At 35.2% G+C, this 23546-nt stretch overlaps 5 protein-coding genes across 7 annotated transcripts; 2 read left to right on the top strand and 3 right to left on the bottom strand.

The window, feature by feature from the left end:
• On the bottom strand, positions 1-603 carry LOC9300412 (calcium-binding protein PBP1). The gene has a single exon (XM_021015244.1). It carries the CDS (start codon positions 485-487, stop codon positions 92-94), a length of 396 nt encoding a protein of 131 aa, XP_020870903.1. The 5' UTR covers positions 488-603; the 3' UTR covers positions 1-91.
• Positions 604-1984: 1381 nt separating this feature from the next.
• On the bottom strand, positions 1985-5110 carry LOC9302119. The gene has a single exon (XM_002864289.2). It carries the CDS (start codon positions 4257-4259, stop codon positions 2064-2066), a length of 2196 nt encoding a protein of 731 aa, XP_002864335.1. The 5' UTR covers positions 4260-5110; the 3' UTR covers positions 1985-2063.
• A 2045-nt stretch (positions 5111-7155) lies between these two features.
• On the top strand, positions 7156-8366 carry LOC9302118 (zinc finger protein CONSTANS-LIKE 2). The gene is made up of 2 exons (XM_002865998.2): positions 7156-7931; positions 8013-8366. Exons 1-2 carry the CDS (start codon positions 7452-7454, stop codon positions 8160-8162), a joined length of 630 nt encoding a protein of 209 aa, XP_002866044.1. The 5' UTR covers positions 7156-7451; the 3' UTR covers positions 8163-8366.
• Positions 8367-12796: 4430 nt separating this feature from the next.
• Positions 12797-15405, bottom strand: LOC9302117 (universal stress protein PHOS32). 3 transcript variants are annotated; one of them, XR_002331304.1, is made up of 4 exons: positions 14601-15405; positions 13459-13559; positions 13186-13238; positions 12797-13094 (listed from the first exon to the last, which is right to left on the bottom strand). XR_002331304.1 is itself a non-coding variant. In XM_021022316.1 (3 exons), the coding sequence occupies exons 1-2, from the start codon at positions 15319-15321 to the stop codon at positions 13231-13233; spliced, it is 729 nt and encodes a 242-aa protein (XP_020877975.1). In that variant the 5' UTR covers positions 15322-15404; the 3' UTR covers positions 12797-13094; positions 13186-13230. The 3 variants fall into 3 exon arrangements, 2 of the variants coding, with proteins under 2 accessions (XP_020877975.1, XP_020877985.1); XM_021022316.1 differs by lacking the exon at positions 13459-13559 and having other exon boundaries at positions 14601-15404; XM_021022326.1 differs by lacking the exons at positions 12797-13094; positions 13186-13238; positions 13459-13559 and adding an exon at positions 13586-13794.
• A 32-nt stretch (positions 15406-15437) lies between these two features.
• Positions 15438-23501, top strand: LOC9300410 (trafficking protein particle complex II-specific subunit 130 homolog). Its single transcript, XM_002865996.2, has 21 exons — positions 15438-15775; positions 16151-16380; positions 16655-16836; positions 17167-17350; positions 17629-17719; positions 17938-18098; positions 18212-18301; positions 18399-18560; positions 18862-18923; positions 19157-19247; positions 19482-19645; positions 19805-20018; positions 20111-20656; positions 20745-20957; positions 21089-21479; positions 21568-21658; positions 21776-21860; positions 21971-22157; positions 22581-22882; positions 22997-23087; positions 23186-23501. Exons 1-21 carry the CDS (start codon positions 15712-15714, stop codon positions 23362-23364), a joined length of 3780 nt encoding a protein of 1259 aa, XP_002866042.1. The 5' UTR covers positions 15438-15711; the 3' UTR covers positions 23365-23501.
• Positions 23502-23546: the final 45 nt, after the last annotated feature.

Raw genomic sequence — 23546 nt, 5'->3', positions numbered from 1 at the left:
TAAAAATAACATAATAAATTATTAAATTGTTTTTTTTTGTTTTTGTCTGAAAAATAGTCAAAGTCTCTACCACAGAAAGAAGGTTTCTCTATCAATGACGGTGTCTATAATCGGAAAACTCTTCCTCGATCACCTCCGTCACAACACACCGTGACGCTTCCATAAGTTCAGGACTTAGTCTAAACATGAGCACACAAAACTCCATCTGATTCAACGCACCATCTCGATCACAATCTCCTTCGTTGATCATGCATCGAACATCGTCGTCCGTTAGATCTCCAAGTCCAAGAACCGTCGATGCGTTTCTTCGTAAGCTCTCGAATGTGATTACTCCTTTGTCTTTATCCATGAGAAGCTCGAACCCTTTGCAAAGCTCTTCGATTAGACCTTCTCCACCGAGTTTACCGGCCATTGTTGGGAAGAAATCTTGGAACTTGGGTTCTTGATTTTCTTGGTTTGGTCTTGTTGGGGATTTAGGCGACGCCATTAGAATTGAAAGAGAGAAACTGATTGTTTTGAGCGATGGGTTTTGTGTTGTGATTGAGTTTTATATAAAAAGGAAGAGAATTTGAGATTTCCGAGAAGGAACATCCATGGAAACTTGAAGCCAACTAATCTACATGTAATGGGGAAAAATCTTTAAAAATTTTGGTTTCTTCTTGGAAGCTCACGTAAGGGTATAAGAAAATGTCTTTTTTTCATTATGGATGAATGTGATTGTTCCCACGGGAGGATAAAGTTACTTTGAATGTGAAGTTTCGTTGACTTTCTTAGGCAAATGACTTTAGATTCCATTGATTGAGGAAAGTTCTTTAAAATGTTATATATTTTGAGTTTTGAATCACACTTAAAACACACATAAAGATTTGGTCGGTATGGTTTTCATTGCGTGTGTGTGGAATTTCATGTGGGAAACATTAGAGTTATATGGTTTTGATTTTCTATTTTGTTAGTATTGAAACAACAAAATTGGGAAAATATTCATTTTATAATCGTCAATAGCCACCAAAGCCATTAGACCATCAGCAGTGGCAAATGTGTTTGTGTGGGTGTAAGTATTTTTTTAGTATTATAATTTAAAGCAAAAGAGAAAAGAGAAAGAGAAAGAAAGAGAGAGATAGAGATAAAAAGTGTTACATTCGAGTGTAAACTTACACTCGGGTGTGAAGAGAGAGACAATTTTTTCATTTTTTTAATACCTGCACCCCAAAATTTATACCCACCTGCTTGTCCTACTGTCCATGCTCTTAGAGCATAATGTTAACCAACTAAGGCAATTGAGAGAGTATATAAGTTATTTTTCCTCGATGTAGTTAGGTGAGAAAAGTCTCCAAAATAACAAGTTCACAAGTTTATAGTGACTTTTGGGTGCGATAATAAATTATTAATCCAGATTTTTGGTCGCTTATTGGAAAACATTAACATGTAACAATCTTTATTGAAACTTCGTTTGTGGTAGACAGAATATTCCACTTGGTCTGCCTCTTCTATTGCATGCCTTTATATTTTTATTATTACCCTCCAAAATAATCCAACCAAATCTCTTCCTTATTGGATAATTAATCACTATCATTATCCATAATGGTTATAAATAAAATGAATGCATGAATCTCAACCGCAAAACGAACCGGGTTCGTAGAAAGAACATTGAATCTTGATTTATTGACTTGGTCAATTACTTCATCGATTAAAATTAATTATCTCTACCTAAATCAAGATTCAAATCAAACAATAAAACTTTTGATCAGATCTTTCGGGACCAATCGAACATATATTTGAAATTCCAATATATTTCAAACAATAACAAACCATGACTTGTCATATACCAAAAACGGGTTCATGATCAATAACCAGAATAAAACTTACAGATGCAAGCAATGAAGCATTAAACTCTTATAGTTCGATAATTTCGCCAAAATATGAAGAACATTCTTTTTTTTTTTTTTTTTGGACAAACAAATATGAAGAACATTCAAAGTCAAATATATGAATGATATTATACAATACGAAATCTGATTAAATTATCAACATATGAAATTCTTTACATATTTATTTGATTATTTCTATGATTGACACAATAATAGAGTTTCTGTGGAAACGATGCTAATGTTCTGATATGCTTTAAAATTAGCAAAACAAAAATCCTCCAAAGCCTCAAAGACAGGAACCAAACACTCTTGCATACTCATCGATACGGCGTCGTTTAGCTCTCTTATCATTCTCTCATGCTTTTCTGTTTCTTGCGTCACACTCTCTCTCAAAAACAACAACTCAGGTCCCACCATCATATTCGCCGTCGGACCAGAACCATGCGCCGTTCCCCGGATCTCCTCCAACTCCTTCGTCTTCTTCTCTAACTCCTTAGACAATCTCTCTGTTCTCAACCTCTGTTTCTCTTCCTCTACTTGCTTAAACCCTAACCCTCGAAATCTTAATCTCATTTCTTCAACAGCACTCAACACTTTAATCTCATCCACATTCTCAATCTCTCTTAACCACTCGCTGCAAACCCTAAATATCTCAGGAGCCTCGATCTCGGTTTCATCATCCTCCATGATGTTTCGGCTAAGCCATTCGTTTAAGAGCTTAACGAAACCTCTCTGAGAATCAATGTAACCTTTCAAAGATTCTCTGTATCTTCTAATCTGTTTTTCGACTTGCTGCGTAGCTTTCCTCGAGCTAGATCCATTTTCAACAATGTGAACACAAGACTTGCTTCTCGCAATCACTCGAAACTGCTTATGGTGACATTTCGCCAAGAATCTCCACATTCTTTTGAATCCGTTTATGATCTCAATCACCTGAAACGAAAGCTCTTCGTCTCTTATCTTATGAATTCTCATGGAAATCGATTCAACCGCTCGAACCGAAACATTAATCTTAGATAAATAGAGTTTAACCACAGTTTCCGCCTCGTAAATCTCGCTCGATTCTGCTCCGGTTTGATCAAGATTGTTCAGAATCTTGTACGCTTTATCATAAGAAACCCTAAGCTTTTCTTCTACTGTAACTTCTGCGTGAAGCTTCTTTTCCCACATATAAAGCTTCTCTAATGTCATAGAGAGTGAAACAGCAACATCATCTAAGCGAAAACGGCGCTTTAAAATCAAATCACGAGTCGAATTCCCGGTACCACCAAGTACCCTTGAAGCAAATCCCTTGAATTGAGATCCTAAAGGTTGATGATGAACAACTCTGCTTACTTCAAGCAACTCAGAGACTTCACTATCACCCACAGCTTTCTCGCATATACGAGTGATCCTTTCTACAACATTCCTTAGATCAGTCAAACCCGAACCAGAAGATTCCGAAAAACAAGAAGAAGAAGACTCATACGCTTCATCAGAAACTTCCTCATCTGATCTTGTCTCTTCTTCAACTTCCTCATCTGATCTTGTCACTTCTTCAGTAACAATCTCTGGAGTTTTTGCTGTCTCTCGCTCGCAAGCTCCACTAGAATTATCAGTCTCATCTGCAACATCTCCATTACAAGTGTTTGCTTCAACATCTTGCTTATCAATTTCACTTGCAACCTTCTTCTTCTTCTTTGTCTTCTTTTGGTTCTTTCTTATAAGACTATTATGATCACTTTCAGGTTCCAAATCAGGAATCCCTTCTCTCTCCCTAACTTCTCTAAATCCATCACTCTCAACCTCATCATCTCTTTGATCAGGTTTGATAAATTCGCACTGCTGCGTGTTATACACGGGACCGTACAAACCGAGTATATCACCATTCGCGAAAGTCTTCTGTTCAACAGAAGAAACGTTTTGCGAACCTTTCACCTCTTCTTCACTTGGATCACTAACGAACTGTTTCCACTCAAACCCTAAATCTTCTCTTGACTTCTCCATACCCTCTTGACCATTGTTACTTGAACCGCAAGTTCCATCTCCAAACTCAGGGTTTCGAGGATTCTGATCCTCATTGTTGCTCAACGGAGCTGTTTGAGATTGATCACAGACTAAACAATCAGAATCTGAACCCGAATCAGAATCCGTATCCGAGTCTGAATCTGATCCAGAACAAATTATATCACTACTAGACGAATCATCATCCGAATACGGAATCACAACCAAATCCTTATGAACAAACTGATTAAGAGCTTTGCTAAAATCTAAAAGAGATTTAAAGTAAAGAAGATGAGATCTCGCTAAGTGATAACGACCATCTCTAGCTGCTCTGATCAATTCTTTCCTCTCCTTACACAGATTCAACAATGGAGTGTTACTATCTCCCTTGGAAGCAACGATTCCCATTAAACCTTTTGAATCTCTCGAAATCGGATAAACCCTAATTTGATTTCCTCGCTTTAACAAACGATCATTCGTGGATTGATTGAGTTTTTGTACCTTTTGACGACATCACTTAAAAGTAAAACCCTATTTTGGCAGAAGTATGAGTCAATGATGAACCCTAATTTATAAGCAATTTTGATTTATTTTGTAGAGCGACGCTGAAGTTAAACGGTGTTTTGATTTCCCCTTTTTTTTTTTTAACGTTAATAAATAATTTTTAGAAAAGGAAATTTGTAGCTAAATGGAAAAAATCTCACCGTAAATAAGAAGTTAGAACAATAGGTTACATGTATAATTAATGTTTGGGGGCACGTTATATAATTGATATTAAGAGCTAATGATAGAATCAGAAAATTAAATTTCATAGATGCTACAATCAGATCTACCATAGAACAATAGGTTTGGCGATTTCTTTTCAACTGTCTCAGCTTTTTCTTACGTTGCTAATTAATTGCTACCATAGTTTTATTTTTAACTTGAGGGCTTTGAAGTTACAAAAGCCCAAATTAGTTTACTTCGAAGAATTTGTATTTTTTTTTTAACAAATTCAATATTTCTTCTCCGCTGGACAATGATGATGTGCAATGTCATATAATTTGTTGGTAGTTTGGTACTTATCAAATCGTATAATTGATGTTAAGTAACTCTAATTAACTAAAGTTATTTTCGTACGCTACAAAGTTGATGTTGTAATACTTTTATCTTGTAGTATCTGAGATCTTGGATATTCATTGTGTTATTTGTTTGACCAGTTTGACAGATAAAAATAAACAAATCTTAGTGTATATATAAGAAAATCATATAATTAATTTGATATAAATTATATGATCACTCACTGAACAATTTTTTATTGTAATTTACATCTCTCTTAAAAACTTGGAAAAGAAAACATAAATGGAAAAAGAAACAAGGAAAATAAGGAGAAATTCGTGAGATATTTTGTGTATGGAATTCGAGGCTTCTTCTAAATTGTTCTAAAGTTGTCATCCACACACATTTAAAAGTAACAAAAAAAAAAAAGAAAAACCCTGAAACTCAAAACACCTCCACGGCTCCACTCATCATCGCCTTTTAATGCATGTGGCTCTCAAATGAAGACATCTCGTGTTCCTTTGATTCTTCACAATTCACACTTCATCCTTCACACCACTAATCTTCGCCACGTAAAAATTTCTCAAGCATGTTACGTAGGCCCAACTTTACTTTCTTTTTTTGTTCTTATATACATTTTACGTATTATTTGTTTTCATAAAATGACTTTACATCTATCTTTTTCTAGTCTTAATCTTAATTTCGTGATTAGACGTTATTCCGAACACGTTACATCCACAAGACCACAACACTGACATATTTTCATATTTTGTGATACTTCGGTCCACAAATAAATTAGATTAGGAATTATACTTTTCGTATATAAAGTTCTTGATAGTTTCAAAAAAAAAAAACATAAATAACTTCGTTCGAATTAAAATCATATCGGAGTCTGAAAGTGCTAAATCGGCATCATTCGAATCAGTTAACATACCAACACTTGGATATTTAACCATTCATCTATGTGCTAAGTTCAAAGTTCTAACTTATCATTCATTTAAGTTGGTGCCTTGTTATTTCTTTTTATCAAACATCTAGTTTAGTGGATCTATATCTAACAAGGGTGCATAGATTTTATGGAAATTAGTTTCTCTCAAATTGTTTTTAGATAAATCGATTAACCAAGAACATGTGATTTAGTGGTCTTCTTTGATCAAGATAATTTAATTTGTTCTCTGCATCAAAACTACAGATCAAACTCTATCATCTACAGAAAATCAAAACGATTTTTTGTCGACAACTCACAACAGTAAACATTTTCAATGACAAAAATATTTGTCTATCTAGCTACAAGCTTCTTGGGTCATGATCTATCCTGGTTTTTAGTAATTTTTAAAACCAAATTGGTTAATTAATGGCAAATGAACCTGGCCGAGAAATTCATAAACATGCCCCTCTCTCTCTCTCTCTTTTTATAATCCAGATTTAATAATTTCCCAATTACACATTTTTTTTACCATTAGCAAATGACAAGTAATATATCGAGTTTGCCAATGATATGAAGTAAAATTAGTGGTTGGATTTGATTTTGATTTAGAGAAAAAAAAACATTTAATTTGGATTATGTAAATATATGGAACACTAAAAGTGGTTGATAAAATTAGGTTCTTCTTCTAGCAACCAGCTGGTTGATTTCATGGACACCAAAACTTCCCAACCCAAAATGCATATTAAAATCTGATATCATCATTATTATCATACCGTAACAGCAACGATATTAAATTCACTATTCATTTCAAAAACAAATCGAAAACCTTATTCACACAAAATGCTTGGACCGGAACGAGAGATGAAAAAGTAAAAAAAACAAGAAAAAGAAAAGAAAAGAAGAAGTGGACCCCATTAGACGTGTATTGAGGACCAGACAAATCCCAGGTGGGGATCACGTGGCTCTAAGTCTATTACAGAACCTGATTCGTCCACGTAGGATAACTCCGAATCTCCCTTTCCTCTTTACGAGGCCACGTCATTAACTAAAAAATATAACCGCATAAAATATCTGCTGAAACATCAAAACGAATCATATCTCGACACGTAAGAAAGACTTCGCCCATAGGGGAGCCTTGTCCCCAGTACATGGTTTCAGGACCAAGTAAATAAAAACATTTGCTTTTTTAAATCATATTATTATCTCTCCTAAATTTAAGAATTCGAGAATAATACTCAGCCGCAGAAACCTTAATAATTTTTAAAAACAAATTTAGAACTACTAGTACAATAATTTATCCACAAATTATCAACCATGAAATTTAAAGTTTGAACGAATCCTTTAATCTTATCCTAAATTTAAAATTAGAAACTTCTTGCATTTCATTAAAAAAATACGTGAAAAATCGTTTCGTGAAAAGTAAAAGACGACAATACCCTTGAAAAGAATTAAATCACATAAAACTCGCCACGAAATTCTCATAACACAATTCGCTATTTCGCTGTCTCTTATTTGTGTCCGCAGAAGAAACGAGAGAAGAGAGAGAGAAGCAAAGTCCTTACCAAGAATATTTATAACACAAACATCGAGAGAGAGAGAGAGAGAGAGAGGTTGTGGTTGTGGAGATAAGATCAATGGGGAAGAAGAAGTGCGAGTTATGTTGTGGAGTAGCGAGAATGTATTGTGAGTCAGATCAAGCGAGTTTATGTTGGGATTGTGACGGTAAAGTTCACGGAGCTAATTTTCTGGTGGCGAAACACACGCGTTGTCTTCTTTGTAGCGCGTGTCAGTCACACACGTCTTGGAAAGCTTCTGGGCTTCGTCTTGGCCCAACTGTTTCTATCTGTGAGTCTTGTTTAGCTCGTAAGAAGAATCACAGCTCCGTCGCCGGAAAGAATCAGAATCTGAACCAAGTAGAGATCATTAGTAGAGAAGATGATGATGCTGAATCTTATGATGAGGAAAGCGATGAGGAAGAAGTGGAGAATCAGGTTGTGCCGGCGGCGGTAGCGGAAGAACTTCCGGTGGTGAGTTCGTCGTCTTCTGTTAGTACCGGCGACGGAGATCTGGTGGTGAAAAGGACGAGACTTGATTTGGATCTTAACCTCTCCGATGTATGAATCTTTTTCTTTATCTTCTTTATTTTTTTTAGGAATGATCGTGAAATTTATTGTTTTAATTTTATTGAAATGCAGGAGGAGAACGAATCTCGTCCGTTGAAAAGATTATCGAGAGACGAAGCTTTGTCAAGATCAACGGTTGTGATGAACTCAGTCGTGAAATTACAAGGAGGGAGGAGAAAATCAGAGGGATGTGATACATCATCGTCGTCTTCATTTTATTGAAATCGCCAATAAAAGTAGAGATTTTTAGCCGTTGATGATTCTTTCGTTGGTTGATAGATTAATCCTCACCGTTCATTACTAACAATACTTTTTAGTGGGTTGAGTTAGTTTTAAGACATTTTAATATATATTCGTATTGAAGCTTTTTCGTAGCTGTTGAAGCTTTGTATTATTATTATGTTGATTTATTTTTTGTTTAAGCTATTTTGTTACCTATAAAATATATTCATACATGTAGTATAAAATCATATAACAAAGAAAGAAAAATGAAGCAATTTTTTAAATTAGTGAAACATGAGATATTATTATAACGTTTGAAAGATCACCAACCAAAACCAAAATTTTATAATTATGCCAATCTGAGATATTATTTAATTGGCAGCAACAACTAAAGAGTACATAACGTATGAATGTCGTTAGTTTTGTAACTGCGACCACTAAAAAGAAGATATTAAATTCCATTGGGTCCTCCTTTTAAAGTTTTATTTTATTCGTCAAACGCGTTGAAACCATCGTGTCTGTCTCTAAACTGTGTTTAATAAGCTCCAAAAAAAAACAAAAAAAATATGATGCAACTATGCAAGATCCAAGGTTTTAATGAATTAATTGAAGCATGTGGTTCTCATTGCATCTCTTTTCAAAGACCGTTCATTTAAGCCGGCTTCAAAATACTAAAATCTAAAATAGTGTGGAGATTAATTTTTGAAGCTAGTTATTATATGAATAAAATAATTAGAGATAATAATTTTGATTTTAAGGTTTACACTTGGATAAATACTTGTGGATATGAATAAAATAATTAGAGATAATAATGTCTCACTTTCGAATGTGAGGTTATTGGCATGTTCCTTCAAAATGATATGAACTTCATCTAGGATGGATTCTCAGTTTGGATCAGTATATATCATCATGCATGTGATTGTATATATATGTTTCCAACTAAAAAACAGTCAATAGATGGAATGATGCATATCACTTAATGTGGTTATATTTAAGTATCGTTGTTCATACTTAATGTGGACAAGGTACTCGCTACTTACAACATCTCCATCCATCAGACACTGTGTGGATGTTTCAAAAATACTATTTTAATTAATTTATAATAAATAAGTTATTTATTTAAATTATAAATTATAAAAAAAAGAATTTGGCCAATAATAAAAAGACAAGTGTAGACACAGTTTTTCAAAGTTTCTCAAACCAGAAACTGTGTCTACACTCTCTCCTACTTTATATTATTTTCTATTTTTTTTAATCTTAAGACATTCCTCCATACATTACTGTTGGAGATGTTCGGATATTCTCATTAATTATTATGTCCAATCTGAGTTTATGTGGGGCTTTTTGTTTTTTAGGACTTACTTAAAATGACGATTAAATGACAAAACAGAGCATATTAAAAACGACCATAAGTTAACCAGTTGATCTGTGTAGACACTTGTTATAGTATCAAAGAGTCATTATATTAATTTGATCACATCGAGTAGGGAATATTAGTAAGTTGGATTTCGTTTATTAGAAAAAATATTATTTCAGTGTTTTGTTGTCAATAAAGTATAGCCGGTGGAAACATAACCTTATATATTGGGATCATCTTACATTCAATGGTGAAAAGAAGTTGTTTTAATATATGTTTCAACAACAACTTAAAATAAATTATCATGCGATGTACCGCGGATTAAAATATAGTATATATATATAAGTTTAGATTTGTTAAATTTTCGTTTAGGTAGAGACCATAAGAGAAGGAAAAATAAGCTAAGTCATATAGTATATGTGACTATACTAATTTTACGGATTATTACAAACTTATACTTTGTATTATATGGATTTAAATCCACTAAAATTTCAATCCATTCTTTTGAAAAATGTTTTAAAATATGAAAAGAAAGATGAAATAAAATTAGGCTTTACATTCGGCATTAATAAGCATCCCGTATAATCAATTACTCAAGTAAAACCCAATCAAGATAATCAAATCGGTTAGAATAAACCGCAAAAACGCTTGAGAGGAAAAAAATCAGAAAATTAAAGTGGTCTGCGTCATTCTTCTTTGTGCTCTTTCTCTGTAAAACAAACATTGAACATCTTGGGAATGAGCAGTTTGTAATTCAAATCTTATACCCATCATCATTAGCCTCTTGTTCAAATCTGGTACGATTGAGTCATTGTGAGCTTGGTCTTCAATTTTGAAACGATGAATACAATGCTTTATATCAAACTTGAAGCTCAAGTTCATGAATGGTGTATATATAACACTCTTCATCTGCTTCTCTCCTCATCACTCACTCTTCTTCTTCTTCTCTCTTCAAACGAAAATGAGATCTGTTTTCATTGTTTTTCTTTCAAGTGTGATGAAAGAGATGAGAAAGACTAAGGTTTTTGAGTGGAAGAATCAAGTGAAAGTTGGAACTCAAGGAGTTGCAAACCACCTACAGTATGAGCTGAAGTTGGTGGTGAAACCGGAGGTTCTCACCAAAGAATGAGGCTTTGAAGTTCTTGGTCATCGTTTCATTGTGGAGACAAGTAAGTGTCACTACATCCGTAATCTCTACGATAAAGTCAAGCATCCATTCAAAGAGTTGTCGGATCTGAAGAAAGAGTTCATGAATCTGAAGATTGGAGAAACAAGTACTCCTACAAGTAAAGAAAGAAAGTTGATGAAGATTCAAGATAATCACGAGATTGAACAAGCTTTAAAAATGGGGCAAGACAAATACAGTGGAGCCATTAAAATACAAAACAAAAGTTTTTACACTACTTAAAAAATATATATATATCCTATATCTTTTTTTTTTTTCATCATATCCTATATCTTTTAATTGGCACAAAGTGATGAAATATATTTTCTTGAATTTGCTCTAACAAATTTGATAGCTTAAGTATATAGAGAGTAGTGTGACATTTATCTGACTGTATAGTTTTTGCAATGTGGAAGTCGATTGTTCTTGCTTGTGTATGAGCATAAACTATATACTCATAAGAACATTATGTTGTTTGGCCATTTAGACTTTCATTTCCAAGAATCTAGATTTAGACCAAAGAGCATTACGATTAATGAAATAGGGCTATTGGGAGAGATTTGATGTCCATTGTTTGATTCCTGCCTCTCACAGTTGAATTTGTTTACTAGATCAAGTTAGATTGTTTGTGAATTTAGTGTTGTATGTGAGATCTATCTATATATACATTTTTGAATGACTTTTAGCAAATAAATCCTGGAGTTGGACCTTATTTACGGATGAATGCCATTGACATTAATTATTTAAATTTGAAAAATATTACTTAAAGATATTACCAATACGATTTCGAGAATCATAAATTCATATCTTCCTTAATTTTCTGAGTCATTAATGTGATAATCTTTAGGAAATATTTCTCTGTAAAAAAAAAAATCCACATTAATGAAGGCATTAAAATCGACACTAACAATTAAATTATTTAGATGTTCAATTATTTTAAGATTCTTATATCTTATTTGATATTTTTTTTTTAATATCTCATTCTTTAATTACTGCGTTTAGAATTTATTGGTTGTTACCTATTTTTTGGTGAAATTTATTGGTTGTTACTTAATAAGTAATTATGGTGCGTTTATTTTAGTTAATATCTAATTTAAAGGATTTGTTTTCTTTTATTATTAATAAATGAATAACATGTATAGAAATAAAAGATTTTTTTTGCGACTCCATAATAAAAATATTAAACTCTTATTTTCTACATTTCTTACACATAATATCCTCTTATTCAATAACAAAAAATATATATTACATATTTTTAAAAATATTTATAATATTTAAATTATATAAAAAATTTGTAATATTAATATTATTTCAACTCTATACAAATTTAATATATATGTATATATATCTTATGGGAACCATTTAAAAGAAATTTTTAAATTGACTTGAATTATATAGCTTTTAAATAAAAGTATTATTAAAAAGAAAAATAACTAAATAATGTTTAATTTCACGGGACGGGTAATATGATGGGACGGGTTTGGGTTGATATTTATAAAAGATCGTATACCACGGGTGAAATCCTAAAATTAACAATCAAAATAATCTATCAAACAAATTACATTTTGATTTTTTTTAAGAAAATATAGCCCCGCGGTACACCGCGGGTTAAAATCTAGTACGTCTATATAAACTATATTTGCCATATGGTTTGATCTAGATTTGTACCAAAGAGCATTACGACTAATCAAATAGGGCTACTGAGAACTGAAGGGAGAGATTTGATGTACATTGTTTGATCCTTACCTCTCACACTTGAATTTGTTTACCATATCAAATTAGATTGTTTGTGAATTTAGTGTTGTATTTGAGATCTATACATCCGTGTAAACTATATTTGCCATATGGTTTGTTCTATATTCACACCTTGTTTCTGATTAGACATTCTGTATCCAAAGTTTTTTTTTGTTATAAAAGGCATTACTTGTACATGTCCGCCGCTTGAACAGATGTATAATCCGATATTATAGTCATCTACTCTAAATTTGCAAAAGAAATTAGACCTAATAACCAAACAAGTTTTACGAATTACCAAACATTTTTGTTTCTTTTGGAGACACCCATCTTTCAAAACTTCAATCCTTAGATTAATCAAAATTCCAACAAGTCAAATCAAAACCATAAATCAACCAAATCTTTATTTGATTTTCACATTAACTAAAATCTAAACAGACTCAAGATTCACACACTCACACAATAGAACAAACCTACACTACCCGTCTTTATTAAAGAAAATCATAATCCTTCTTCTTCCTTAAAAGGGATTCAGTAATCATACAAACTCCTTCATGTTTAATGCAGAAACCATTACATAACCCAAAGAAATTCATCAACATTGTGACTGAAGATAGACCACACACTCAAACACTCCTCTGAACATTCCTCTAACACCGCTACTTGATTTGTGTACCTTTTCAGTTCCAAACACATGAAAGAACAATAATCAAGATAAATGTAGACAATATAAGCTTACAGAGATCATTATGTGACTTTTATATTACCTAGATGATGCGAAGAGGGTGAACCTGACGAGATCCCAAGAATCATCACTCATCTGTGGTAGAAACACAGGAACAAAAAAGGAATAAGACATTGTCATTTGGTCAGATCATAGATAAATTTACTGGAATAACCCTTTAATCACAACATATTTCAATGTTTGAAGATACACAGAGAGGAATCACTTAATAAACCATGCAGATTATACATTGCTAGTCGTGATGCAGTATGGTGAAGATAACAAATGTAACCTTCAGATTATATAGCCTTTTTACCTTATCAGTATACAATCAGAATCTTTTGACAGATTCACTAGGCAGCTCCAATCTTGTAACGTATGCCAAACGTTCTAGAACTAACACCAGTGATTATCTTACTGAAGAAGCAATCTACGAAACTCAGTAACTTTATTTGACAAGTTTTCATCAGAACTTTTCTATCGTAAAAGTAACAAGGTAATGCAACTCTCAATTATATTTGATATCTAAACATTACTCAAGAGTTTAGATAAACTTTTTTCGCATGTTACACAACCAGATTCTTTCTACACATTCCCATGCATTCCTAGATTTTTCTCTGTTAACATCCCTGCTATTGTAACCTTTCCTAGTCTGGATCAAAGCAAACAACAACAAAAAATATCATTGAAGCTTCCTTTTTAGAAATACTGCACTATTTGATTTTCAAACAACAACAAGGATACATTCACCAATTTACGAAATGAGGGCTTATAGAAGCTTAAAAGTCAAGAATCATAATACTTGGATGCTAACGATACTTAATGTTGCCTCAAACTAAACCAACAGAGAAAAATAAAATCAAACAAACTCACTTAGAAAAGTTCATTCTTCAAGGGTCAAAAGAAACTTTCTTCTGGACTAGTAGTAGGTGCTAGACTACTTTTAATCTAAACACAATCAATGGGTAGTGTAAACAATGCAAGAAATAGAACGATGTCGGCGCTTCTTTTTCCCACGTGTAGGGGAACAACAATCTTCTACATATAATACAGCAAATTAGCCATAACCACCAAACAATATGATATATACTATACAACTAACTTCAGTAAATCGAAACAGTTTCGGCAGATGAAGAAGATATATACAAATTCATAGAATGAATACACTAAAGCTAGGAAATCATCTATGTACATGACCATCATCCTCTACTTTCGGGTAAGCAAAGCAATGAACATGGACAATATTTCTCACTAAATCGACAAAATCATCTTAGTTCAGCTATAATTTTCCTGTACTACCATCTATGGCAATATTTATCAACATATTCACAACACTCACTACACTACTGAATCTAAATCTAACACATCAACAGAGACATCCATGAAAAAAAAAACTACGAAAGAAGCTCATCAATCAATCACTGAATCACATAGAGATAGAGATAATTGAGCCCTGACCTTTGATGTGTTCATGATGAGCAGAAGCAGAAGCAGCAACAACATCTTCATCATCATCTCCACCAGACTTGACAGTAACAACAGGAACAGGTCCATCACGATCATCAGGATATCTAACCACAACAACGGGACAAACACAGTGATGAACACAGTAATCACTAACAGAGCCAAGCTTGCCATCACTTCCTCTTTTCTCAGCACCAAAACCTCTACTTCCCATAATCACAGCACTAAGACCAAGCCTCTCAATCTCAAGACATAATCTCTCCCTCATATCATGATCTTTCACTATATGGATCTTATAAGGAAACCCTAATTCCTTCAACGGCTTAGCTAGATCCGCAACTTTTGTTGAAGTAAAAGCATCAAAATCTTCTTGACTAGGCTGAGATTGAGCGTTTGGATCTTCAACAGAAGGTTGAGTTTTCAGAGGGAGAGGTCCCCAATCGGCACCGAAGAGGACGGAGGTTGGAGAAACATGGAGAAGAACAACGGCGTCTCCGGGACGGATGTAGTGATCTACAGCCCAACGGACAGCGAAAGAACTTTCTTCAGAGAGATCAACGGCGACTCCGATTTTACGACGAGCTCCGGCAGTTGGAGTTGGAGTTGCGGCGGAGGAGGGAGTGGAAGAGGAGTGGTGGTGGTGAGAGTGACGTGGAGAAGGAGGGTGATGGATCTTGATGTTTGGAAGCTGAGGATGATCGGAATCTGGATTCATGATTTTTTTCAGATGTTGTTTTTGTTCGTCGGAAAGTGAATGAAATGAAGAGTGAGAGAGGTTTCTCTTAACGGAGAAGAAAGAAGCGTGTTTTCTCCAATTCTTTAATATTTGTTTTTGTTTTTTAAACAGTAGACTACATGCCGTTAATTTTACCTAAAAACGACAAGCAATCCAACATAGATGTAGTTAATAGACATGAGTGATCCAACGGTCAGGATTAAATCTGAGCGCGATAGTTGAAGAAGGCGATTCACTAGATCTCCGGCGTCGGTGATTTCCTCCACTTCCTTCTTCCTGCAGCTTGAAGACGAAACCTCACTCAAATTCTGATCTCTCTGTATCTATCGATCGAGGTTTTCGTATGTTTCGTTTAGATCGGTGACTCAGATGGCGAACTACTTGGCTCAGTTCCAGTCGATTAAAAATTCCTGCGATCGTCTCGTCACCGCCGGTAAATTTCTCCCCAATTTTTTTTCAAATCTATAATTTTCTAGGGTTTTTGTTTCTCTACGATTGCTGCATTCTATTAGGATCTTACTTCTCCTCTTTTTTTTTGCCACATTTTTGCGATGTCATAGTTAGATATTAGTGGAAAGTTTCTCTTTGTAGTTGAAGGAGGTGATATGAATTTGTTAGGTTGTTGGTTGGTCAGATTATACTCATGAATGAAGCTAAAAGTGCTTAGAAATGAGCATCAATTCCTGAATTTCTCTGAAATTGGAAAGTGAGAGAACTGATCATGAGGATTTCTTTGTTTCTGACCTTTTAACTATACTTGTTCGTTAGTATTAAGATGTATTCTCTTTCTTTTTGTTCCCTGTTACAGTGGAAGATGTGTGTGATCTGTGGCCTACAGTGAAAGGTTTATTTGAAGAACATCAGCCATTAAAAAGAGCATTCTTGACAAACAAGACTCGAAATCCGGTTTTTGTTGAGAACTTGCCGGTTGAATTCATATTAACTACAGACGCGAGACTTCGTAGTCGATTCCCGCAGGAGCAATATTTGTTCTGGTTTCGAGAACCATATGCAACTATTGTTCTTGTCACATGTGAGGTACTTGTCTTGTTGATATCTTGTTTTTTGTTTTCGTTTCTCTGTGTCATTCTTGGCAGTGGAGAGTAGTCACTTGCCAAAATATGAAACAAAGATGATGTGCTTGATGATATATGTTTCTATTTTCCTTTGCTATAAGAGACAAGAACCAATGTCTAGATAGTAGGCACCGTTTCTAATGTATATTGTTTCTGGATTAGGTTAGATTTATCACTTATGTGGTTCGACAATTTTTGTTCTTCTAGCTTTTCTGAGTATACCTTTGACCTTGCAGGATCTTGATGAGTTTAAAAACATTCTCAAACCACGTCTGAAATTAATTGTTCAGAATGATGAGAGGGAATGGTTTATTGTATTTGTATCTAAAGCTCATCCAAGTAATGATCAAGCAACTAAATCTGTCAAGAAAGTATATGCGAAGCTTGAAGTTGACTTCAGTTCAAAAAAGAGAGAAAGGTCAGCAATGCAGATTGGACTGTGTTTTATGTTTTTTTTTTGCTTTGATACAAGTAGGCAAGAATAAATAAAAACACCACGCCAGATGCCTAACGACACTTAATTGCTCCTACCACAGTTCTAATAAAAATAGATTAGGTTAAACAGTTGCACGATTTCAATTACTTATATTTTTGCTTGATGCATAAATCACTCATTTAAAGGAAGTTATCTGTAAGTTATTTACTTATGAAAAACGCTACAACACCTTTTTATTTACTTGATCAGTTTTACTTAATTTATGCATGCCATACATAGTCTTCATTTGATAATTTTTGCAATGCTTTTAAGGTGCTGTAAGCTGGATGTACATGGCCCTGACGGAAATTTTTGGGAGGATCTGGAATTAAAGATTACCGAGTGCATCAGGAATACCTTGGATAGGCGTGCCCAATTCTACGAGGATGAGATACGCAAGCTCAGTGAGCAGCGGTTTATGCCAATATGGAACTTTTGTAACTTTTTTATCCTGAAGGTTAGCTCTCTTCTCAATTTCCGAAAGGAAAGTGAATGTGGCTTCTATGCAGATGAATAAAATGGTTCATAATCCTGTTTCTTCCTTTTTTAAATTAGATTTTATACTGTTGTAATAAACTCTTTGATGGAGATTTATGTGCTCCTTTTGTTGCTTCCATAGAAGTATGAAAAGAATCCCCATCTGTTAAGCTTAGAAATCACCTTTGGTCCTTGCAGTCACATTTGATGAAACTTTTCTCATTTTCTTAAAGGTCATAATGTTCTATGCTATCTCAGGAAAGTTTGGCTTTCATATTTGAGATGGCTCATCTTCATGAAGATGCATTACGTGAATATGATGAACTAGAGCTCTGTTATTTGGAAACAGGTTCTTTTCCTACCTCTGTATCTCTTTCTTGCAGACCCGTGGCAATAAAAGCTCCATGTTTTGTCTGTTTGGTATATTTTATATTCTTAGGTTTTGAGAAACCTGACATATATCTTTATCTCTAAAAGCATTTGGGATCAGTAGTCATCCAACAAACTGATTTCTTTTTTCAAGATTTTTTCTGAAAAATAAGCGATCATGCATTACCTTCAATGCAGTTAATATGCCTGGGAAACAGAGGGATTTTGGAGGATTCGACAGTGAAGATGACCAAGCTGTGCTGCTGAAACCAGGAAGCAAACCATTGACACAGATTGTGCAAGATGATTCTTTTAGAGAATTCGAGTTTAGGCAGTATCTCTTTGCCTGTCAATCTAGGGTTGGTGCACACAAGAGCCATCATATTGATCACAGTGTCCTTTTCTCCATTCTAAACTGTAGCTTTGCTTTAACAACCTTTTCATTAGCTTACCTCTATGTGGTTCTTTGCAGCTGTTGTTCAAGTTGAATCGTCCTTTTGAAGTTGCATCTAGGGGCTATTCTTTTGTTATTAGTTTTGCAAAGGCCTTGACCCTCCATGAGGTAGCCTATACTGTTACTAAAGAAACGCTTATTATCTTACTTTTGATTTATTGATTTGACCAAGCTTATTTCCTCTCTTCTTTTGATATTTTTGTAGAGTGTACTGCCCTTCTGTATGCGGGAAGTTTGGGTAATTACTGCATGTTTAGCGCTGATCGAAGCAACTGCTTCTCATCACCATGATGGAGTTGTTGCACCTGATATTGAGAAGGAATTCTTCCGTCTTCAGGGTGATCTCTATTCACTTTCACGGGTTAAGGTAGAAATCTGCTTGCTTTCAAAATTTGTACAATGAACAAAACCCCTGTTACTCTTCCCATTTGCTGACATCCTCTTTCAATTTCTGACTGGAATTTGAATGGAGTTCTCCGTTGAATAATTTATTTTGAGTTGATATTGCATATGTCTATGTCATAGTTCACTAATTGTCTTATGTGATGTCTACTAGATCCTTCATGTCCAGTCACTTAAAAAGTTGATTTGTTGGTTGCATATAAATTTAATCTGGATACTATATTCAAGTGCTTATGCCCATTGAAATGCCTTTCTGATCATGGCAGTTCATGAGACTTGGATATCTGATAGGATATGGAACTGACATAGAAAAGAGTCCACTGAACAGGTACGGGTCTATTTTTGTTATAGCATGTGCATTACTTGTTATATAGCAGTATTAGTTCTCCAATGACTTCCCGTAGAGAAAGGATTACCCAATTAGTGAGGAAGTATATGTTTCACTTTAAAAAACTGATCAAGTCTTTATTTGCTGAAAAAAGCATGTGGAGTTTTCTTTCTCTTTGGGATTAGGCTATGCTGATGATGTTTAGTAGTAACTCCTACACATTTTATGGACAGTGCTTGTCTCAGTATGCTGCCTTGGCCAAAACCGGCTGTCTGGCCATCTCTTCCACAAGACGCTTCCTCTGAGGTGCTTGAAAAAGAAAAGGTATAATATAAATATGCTGCGTGAATGTGAATCTATCTGATAGCATTGTTATGGAAGCCAATCATGCTTTAGATTCGAGCTAAGAGTTAGCTGTACTTGCATGGCCTCTAGTGGACACTGACATAATAACAGGGTATTATTTGTAAATGTATTGTATGCGAGATTTAGGTCTGCGTAACTATATTTACCATCTGTTTTTTCTTTTAGAATACTTATCTCCTTGTTTTGGTACAGACTATTCTTCAAGCAACTACAAAGACCAAGCACTTTGGTATTCAACGGAAAGCTTTACCTCTTGAACCATCTGTCCTTTTACGTGTGGCTAACAGAAGAAGGGCTTCTCTGTCTACCGGAAATATTCCTGAAATATTTGATGGCCGCCCAAGTTTTACTGAAGGGTAATGAAATTTATAAAATCCTGTTCTTTAGCCCTTCTTGTTTTCAAATGTGTTAGTACTTAATCTCATTTTTCTTCGAAGTTTCCAGGAAGTATTGCAAATCATCACCTTCTGTTATTCTTTAAGGAACTAAAATGATATGTTTATATATTTCGACAGATCAGGTTTAGAAGCGTCTCCGAGAACCCCTTCATCACTTAAAGTACAAGCACCTCCCATGTCGAGAACAAATTCTTCACCTGGAAATTTTGAGAGTCCCCTAGATAGACCTATGAGGCTTGCTGAAATTTTTGTTGCAGCTGAGCATGCTCTGCGACTTACCATTTCAGATCATGATTTGTTGAAGACATTGTCATCTATTCAGGATTTTGAGGTAGCATGCTAATACCATTTACATAAGGACATCTTCTGATTTTTATGCTGCTCTTTCTTCTAGCTTCTTATTTATAAATTTTGTTGTGGCAGAATAAATATCTTAATCTAACCAAAGGTGCTGCCGAAAACTATCACCGTTCTTGGTGGAAGAGACATGGAGTCGTTCTTGATGGGGAAATTGCAGCTGTCTGCTTCAAGCACGGAAAATATGATTTGGCTGCAAACTCTTATGAAAAAGTTTGTGCCCTTTATGCGGGTGAAGGATGGCAAGATTTACTGGCAGAAGTCTTGCCTAATTTAGCTGAGTGTCAAAAGATTCTTAATGATCAAGCGGGGTACATGTCATCTTGTGTTAGACTACTTTCGTTGGATAAAGGTTTATTCTCGTCCAAGGAGCGGCAAGCTTTTCAGTCCGAGGTTGTTACTCTTGCACACAGTGAAATGAAGAACCCAGTTCCCTTAGATGTGTCATCATTGATTACGTTTTCTGGAAATACTGGCCCTCCACTTCAGTTATGTGATGGAGACCCTGGGAATCTATCTGTTACTGTGTGGAGTGGCTTTCCTGATGATATCACCCTTGATTCGCTTAGTCTTACCTTGGTAGCCACCAACAACACTGACGAAGGCGGCCAGGTTTGCTCCATAAGACATGAATTTTCTCGTTCTTTTCTTTTATCAAATTTCACGTTCTTAAGAACTTTGTATATGGACTGGCTTTCAGGCTTTAAAGAGTTCCGCTGCAACTGTGCTAAAGCCTGGAAGGAATACTATCACTTTTGCTTTGCCTCCACAAAAACCCGGTTCCTATGTCTTGGGAGTTGTTACTGGCCAGATTGGGCGCTTGAGATTCAGATCTCACAGCTTTTCGAAGGGTGGTCCTGCAGATAGTGATGACTTCATGAGTTATGAAAAGCCAACCAGACCTATCCTAAAGGTAAACAATCAAACCAATTTTAAGAAATTAAATACAGCTTTTGGAACGGTAGAAAATCATTGAGTACATACATGAGTAAACTCTTGTGGACACTTTTTCCTTTGTTGATACGATAGACATTTTATTCTTAGGTTTCCAAACCAAGAGCTCTGGTTGATCTTGCTGCAGCTGTATCTTCTGCGCTGCTAATAAATGAAGCCCAGTGGATTGGTATCATAGTACGTCCTATTGCTTACTCACTTAAAGGCGCCATCTTGCACATTGATACTGGTCCAGGGTTAAAGATTGAAGACTCGTATGGCATTGAGATGGAGAGATACATGGACACAGATTGTGATGCTGGTGCATCAAAAGCTGATGTTTTTGTAGAAGATAGACCTGTCTCTCCAAAACGGGATTCAGAGGTGCTTAATCTTTGCGAAGGTAAAATAGTGTTCTCAGATTGGGCAAGCAATGTGAGTTCTATTCTGTGGGTCCCTGTTCGTGCATTGAGTGAGAAGCTTGCTAGAGGGTCATCTTCAGGTTTGCAACAGACATTGATTTTCTGATTAATATGACATGTTTGTGTCACATCCACTGGCCAATGATCATATTTTTTTTGCGTTAACAGTCACTCCGCTGAAACAAGATATTTTAGAGGGAATGAGAACTGTAGCTTTGAAACTTGAATTTGGGGTGCATCATAACCAGATATTTGAGAGGTATTTCTTCCTTGTTGTGGCAAATCTTGATCATCGTTTGTCCACATCAGAGGTTTGACCCGACTCAAACAGTTCTTTTCCTCATCATATTTTCTTCTGATTTTGTTATGTGAGCAGAACCATAGCTGCACATTTTACCGACCCTTTTGATGTGACCACAAGGGTGGCAAACAAATGCAATGATGGCACTTTGGTCTTGCAGGTAGCCAACTTTAGCTCCTTAAAATTTAACAATATTATCCTTAACCTCTCTGTTCCCTCAATCTTATTCACGTCCACTCAAGATTATCAATGAGTAATTTCTATCTACAGGTTATGCTACACTCCCTAGTCAAGGCGAACTTGATAGTTCTTGATGCTTGGCTTGATCTTCAAGATGGATTTGTTCATGGACAAAATGATGGAAGACCGACTTCAACGTTCTTTCCGCTTGTTGTGTCTCCAGGATCTAGAGCAGCAGTCGTGTTCAGTATATGTCTAGACAAGACTATGTCATCAGGTTTTCCTATCCTTCTGAAGAACGGTTAATATGACTCAGATTTTTACTTTATATCTTAGTTTTGGTCAAACACACTTAAACTCATAACGCCATTTGCAGCTATTTATGATTCCAGAACAAAAAGTATTCTAATATAGATTTGAAGAGAGTTCGATAAGGGCTTAGGAAGATCAACCTAATAGAACATGTCAAACCCCTGAACTCTTGTCTTGTTCATTTCTTCCATAACTCGTTTCTGTAGGCTTATCTAGTTTGCACAGATCTTAGTTTCTTTGAACCTTCTCAATCAGGATGCTTTATATCGAATTATGCAAGTATTTGGGTGATTCCCTTTTATGTGTGGCTATAAGCATACAATGCATATGAAACAGAGAATATAATAGGTTTTATTAACTGCAAACTAACTAATTGTTTGTACGACAGAAGGGAAAGATTTGCAGCTACCAGAGAGCATTCTGAATATCAAATATGGAATCCATGGGGATAGGGCAGCTGGAGCACACAAGCCAGTGGATGCAGATCACACTGGAACTGATACTGAAGGGAGAGATTTGGTGTTCAAGAGTGCTATTGTTTTACAGCGTCCAGTGCTTGATCCTTGCCTCACAGTTGGATTCCTCCCACTTCCTTCTGATGGGCTTAGGGTCGGGAAACTTATCACCATGCAGTGGAGAGTGGAAAGGCTTAAAGATCTCAAAGAAAGTGAAGCCGTGGAACAACAACATGTAAGTGATGTCCATATCGAGCTACTCGATATAGCTTCTTCCTATCTATTGAAACTATATATTACTTTAAAATATCGGCATGTTCATCAAATGTTGTTGTTTTATTTACACAAGGATGAGGTGTTATATGAAGTCAATGCAAATTCGGAGAATTGGATGATCGCTGGTAGGAAGAGAGGCCATGTCTCTCTCTCAGAGGAGCAAGGTAAGTAATCTTTTCTTCTTCTCACTTGTTTTAGTGCAAGAAACAACAAATGATGATATGTTCTTAATTTTGTTGGCTGGTTCCAATAAATACTACAGGTTCAAGAGTAGTAATCTCGATACTATGTGTCCCGTTAGTTGCGGGTTATGTCCGTCCTCCTCAACTCGGGTTGCCAAACGTAGAAGAAGCAAATGTAAGCAGCAATCCATCGGGTCCTCACTTAGTATGTGTCTTGCCTCCACTTCTCAGTTCTTCCTACTGCGTACCTATCAAGTAATAGAATCTCACTATATTTTTTCCAAGAAAACATTTTTTCTGTATTTTTATTTTGTTTGCGATCAAAGAAATATCAGAGTATGGGATCATCAATGATGAGAGTGATTTTTCTTTTGTGACGATTTTACTTCCGACTTATGGATCTCATCTCGCAAACCTAGACTAACTCGAAGTCGACTACAC

Source organism: Arabidopsis lyrata (assembly GCF_000004255.2).
Source record: "Arabidopsis lyrata subsp. lyrata unplaced genomic scaffold ARALYscaffold_8, whole genome shotgun sequence".
NCBI classification, from domain to species: domain Eukaryota; kingdom Viridiplantae; phylum Streptophyta; class Magnoliopsida; order Brassicales; family Brassicaceae; genus Arabidopsis; species Arabidopsis lyrata.
Note: the sequence above shows the minus strand (reverse complement) of the source record. Positions and strands in the feature narration are given on the sequence as shown.

Excerpts from the sequence above, each read along its gene's own strand:
- LOC9300412 (XM_021015244.1), bottom strand. The coding sequence starts at position 487 with ATGGCGTCGCCTAAATCCCCAACAAGACCAAACCAAGAAAATCAAGAA.
- LOC9302119 (XM_002864289.2), bottom strand. The coding sequence starts at position 4,259 with ATGGGAATCGTTGCTTCCAAGGGAGATAGTAACACTCCATTGTTGAAT.
- LOC9302118 (XM_002865998.2), top strand. The coding sequence starts at position 7,452 with ATGGGGAAGAAGAAGTGCGAGTTATGTTGTGGAGTAGCGAGAATGTAT. Across the intron at positions 7,932-8,012 it reads TGGATCTTAACCTCTCCGAT|GAGGAGAACGAATCTCGTCC; the intron begins GTATGAATCTTT and ends ATTGAAATGCAG.
- LOC9302117 (XM_021022316.1), bottom strand. The coding sequence starts at position 15,321 with ATGAATCCAGATTCCGATCATCCTCAGCTTCCAAACATCAAGATCCAT.
- LOC9300410 (XM_002865996.2), top strand. The coding sequence starts at position 15,712 with ATGGCGAACTACTTGGCTCAGTTCCAGTCGATTAAAAATTCCTGCGAT. Across the intron at positions 21,861-21,970 it reads ATGGCACTTTGGTCTTGCAG|GTTATGCTACACTCCCTAGT; the intron begins GTAGCCAACTTT and ends TTCTATCTACAG. Across the intron at positions 22,883-22,996 it reads AAGCCGTGGAACAACAACAT|GATGAGGTGTTATATGAAGT; the intron begins GTAAGTGATGTC and ends TATTTACACAAG.